Raw genomic sequence first — 3,775 nt, 5'->3', positions numbered from 1 at the left:
CACGTGGGGCCGCTCAGGCCACATGGGTCGCTCATTCCATGCCACCAACTGAACCCAAGCTGCTTCTCTGGCTATCCAAGGTATCAGGAGCTGGACAGTTTTTATCTGACCCGTCCAGCAGGTCCAGTTATTCAGGGTCTGAAGAGGCTCTACCTGTAAGAATCATGGGTGAGAGAAAAGAAGGAGACCAAGCAGAATTCAATTGTCAAGGTCTCACTTTATATTAGGGTAATGGATACAGCTTATATAGCTCTTAAATGAGGAACTTGGCTTGGGGTGGGGGGTAGAGGGTGGCAAAGGTCACCAGTTAGCACATCTGGTGTTTTTTTGTGTAAGCGGAAACATTCTTTTGTGGTTCTGTTAACAAACAGTTCTCAAGATAGTTGGGATGTGGGGCTCTCTGCAAACATCCTTAGGACAATGGTCCCTGCTATCATCTCTAGGACAATGGTCCCTGACATCTATCCACATTCCCCATGTTGATGCTTTTGAAAAAGGTAACAAGATGTTAACGGATGAATCATTTTCCTCTTGCTCTGTCTTCCTGTCCCCACATCACAAGGAGACTCACCTTGAAATGACCCATCTGGGCTTCCTTCCTTCTCTTCTGTCTATACAGACAACTCTTCTTCTCAGCCTTTTGGAAACCCTATTCATTGTTATAGAATGAGGTGGTGTTCCACTCTGAAATCACAGGTAAATCCAATGATGATCTTTAAATTGTGGATAATTTTGCTCTCTGATAGTACAAAATCCAGAGAGGAATTTATTTTCTTCTAAAGCTGCCACCCCATGAACAAATTCTTCAATATTTTCCTCCCAATAAACCTACAAAGAGCATCGGAAAGCAGCATTGATTTATCTGGTTGGCACTAGAGGGAGAAGCAAGGCATAGAATCTGCAAGACTTTGAAGGGTCTCTGAAATGTTTGAGACCTGGCAAAACTGTCCTCAGATCCAAAATGTGAACAAAAAACAACAAAAAACCAAAATAAGCAAACCTGGGGCAACATAAATAATTATGACAAGCAATAGAAAATCAAGCAATTCATTTCAATTGTTTAAGCAGAAAAATATATATATATTATTTGTGTTTTGTTTTCCAAGATAGTTTCTGTGTAGCTCTGGCTGTCCTGAAACTTACTCTGTAGACTAGACTGGCCTTGAACTCAGGAATCTTCCTGCCTATGCTTCCCAAGAGCTGGAATTATAGGTGTGGGCCTCTACCACTCAGATACACTTAATATTTAAAAATTTTTATTGTTATTATTTATGCTGTCTGCATGAGTGTGTGTGCTCATGTGTCTGCAGGGTACCCAAGGTGGAAGAGGGCATCTGGTCCTCTATGCTATATGGCTGCTGGGAACTGAACCTTGGTCCTCTGGAAGAGCTGCCAGTGTCCTGACCTAACTGACAGCATCCTATCAAATCTGTGAGTCAGGGCGAGGGTAATGGTCCAGCCCCTACTTTTTTTTTTTTAAATCAGTTATTGTTCATTTTGAGATTGTTTGTAAAACAATGGCAAATATTCACTTATCAGATGTGATTACTTATCAATTGTAATCATAACACAGGATGGGCTGACTTCTCTGCCCTTCGATGAGGGGCTTCAGGGTGATTCTCAGAGTCCCCAGAATGGCTTGTTTCCCACAGGTATGCAGTGACAGGCAATAAGGAGCCAGTGGCCCCCTCATCCGTATCCGGTTTACTTTGGAAAGGGTACCAAGAAGTCAGATCGCTCAAAGCTAGACATTCTGTAGGAACTTCACAAGATTTCCTTTCCAAAGAGTTCAGGCAGTGTTTGGTTACACATTCCTAAAACAAACAAACAAACAAAAACGCATTTCAGATAATCATGTCAGCCGTCAGGCATGCACACAGAGGTAGTAGCTGGAGCTGGAGCTGGCCAAGGGGGGGTCGTGCCCCCACCCCATTTTATCTATGTCTCTGATTTCCTTTGGAAAAGTCCAGGAAAGGGCAAAGTGTATCCTCTGCAAGAAGACACTTCCCATGGGAATATGGGAGGCGCTTACATGATGTCCATCTCCGGTCTTTGATGAGGACTTCCCAATCTCTAGTCAAGATCCATTCTGAGAACAATATTGGAGTTCAGTCTGGGCTGCTGTTCCTCAAAGACCGAGATTCAGATGACAAATTATTTGGTAGGGAAAAATCAAGTTCATTCAGGGGCTGGAATTCTTGGTAGGATAGAGGGTCTCAGGACTGCAAAGGGAAGGAGGGAGAAAGGAGAGGCAGGAGGGCTGAGAGCTAACCGAGGCCCTCATCACCCAGGGTAGGTGTGTCCTTTTTCATCCTCTCTAACAATCCGGAAGGCTAAGACTTCCTGGGAATAGAATCTTCAGCCCTCCCCGCAACCCCTCCCCCCCCACGCCACACGCCTTTAAAATAAGATGTATTTATTTTTATCTTATATGTCTAAGTGTTTTGTCTGCATGTGTGTATTTGTGCTATGTGTGTGCCTAGTGCCCAAGGAGGAGTTTCAGGCTGGAGTTACAGATGGCTGTGAACGGCTATGTGTGTGCTAAAAACCAGACCAGGTACCCTGGAGGAGACGCCAGTGCCCTTAACCACCGAGCCATCCTCTCGTTCGTTTTCAAGGGAACCAAACACTTCATGGGGTGGTTCTGTTACAAAGGATAGAAAGTTACGAGTCTCCAAAGGGTAAGGGCATTTTAAGGTGAAGTTGATAGACAACTAGAGGGGAGGGGCTTGTCAACCTCCTAGCCCCGTGATTGGCAACTTCCGGTTCTCCCTGGTTCTCAGCCTTATCGTCTACGCAAACTGCTTGTGTTGGCACAACAGTGCTGTGGTCAGGTTCGTTTTTGTTTAATAAACAGAAACGTGTGCCCTCCAAGAGTAACTTTAAGCTAACATTTTGGAGAAATAAGGGACATCCAGTTTCTCCTACTAGTTCTGTCTACGGGAAACCCAAGGGGACCAGATGCAGACCCTTTTAGGTCTGCCTTCCCGATCTCTAACTTCTCTCCTAAGGCGACTTGGCCTCGTCTGTGACCCTCTTTCCATTCTGTCTTTCCTTCACTACATCTTCCAGACTGCCCACAGCCCCCGGGGAACACAGCCAACTGTTGCTGGTAGCCCTGGATTCAAGTTCCCATATTAGCACATCCTGAGGGAAACTTAAGTCACATAACTTTTGGTAACGGTGCTGCTTAAGATATTTGGTGGAGACTGTCTTGGAGCCCCCGGAAGAGTGATGCCTCCAATACTGTGTGGGAAGACCTTTGTCGTGGGTCCCCAGAACCCACTGAGAGGAGACCAATGATCCCCAGGAGTTTACTGACTAATCCAGATGGGGCAGGCTGGGTCAGCCCTTCCAGAGATCCACGGGAAGCTGCAATGATGACAAGCCCGGAGGCTGTTTTGTGTGCTGCCTCTGGTTTTGCCACCAGCTCATCAGCTGTGGGACTGCAGGCAAGTGACTTTACCTTCTTGAGTGGCTGGCTCTTCTCTGAGGGAGTTGGCTTACAGGACTCTAAGTTTTCTATGACTGTAATTAGTATAGGATAGTAAATATGGAAAAAAAAGAAACTGGTAAATGGATATTTTGAGGTAAAACTAGCTTTTGTTTTTTGAGACAGGGTTTCTCTGTGTAACCCTGGCTGTCCTGGAACTGACTCTGTAGACCAGGCTGGCCTCGAACTCGCAAAGATCTGCTTGTCTCTGTGCTGGGATCAAAGGCATATGCAACCACAGCCCAGCTAAAACTATTTTTCTTTTTGCTTTTCTAAAAATGC

The 3,775-nt window shown here is 45.4% G+C and overlaps 1 protein-coding gene across 1 annotated transcript in view; it reads right to left on the bottom strand.

Moving 5' to 3' along the window:
- Positions 1-2,043, bottom strand: part of Tmem213 (transmembrane protein 213) — a 12,610-nt gene extending 10,567 nt beyond the window's left edge. Inside the window, exon 1 of the mRNA XM_013353230.1 lies at positions 2,033-2,043. Within this exon, the coding sequence (XP_013208684.1) occupies positions 2,033-2,043 (11 nt within the window). The remainder of the gene's footprint in view (positions 1-2,032) is intronic.
- Between the last annotated feature and the right edge of the window lie 1,732 nt (positions 2,044-3,775).

Source organism: Microtus ochrogaster, unplaced genomic scaffold (genome assembly GCF_000317375.1).
Source record: "Microtus ochrogaster isolate Prairie Vole_2 unplaced genomic scaffold, MicOch1.0 UNK4, whole genome shotgun sequence".
In the NCBI taxonomy this organism is placed as follows: Eukaryota; Metazoa; Chordata; class Mammalia; order Rodentia; family Cricetidae; genus Microtus; species Microtus ochrogaster.
Note: the sequence above shows the minus strand (reverse complement) of the source record. Positions and strands in the feature narration are given on the sequence as shown.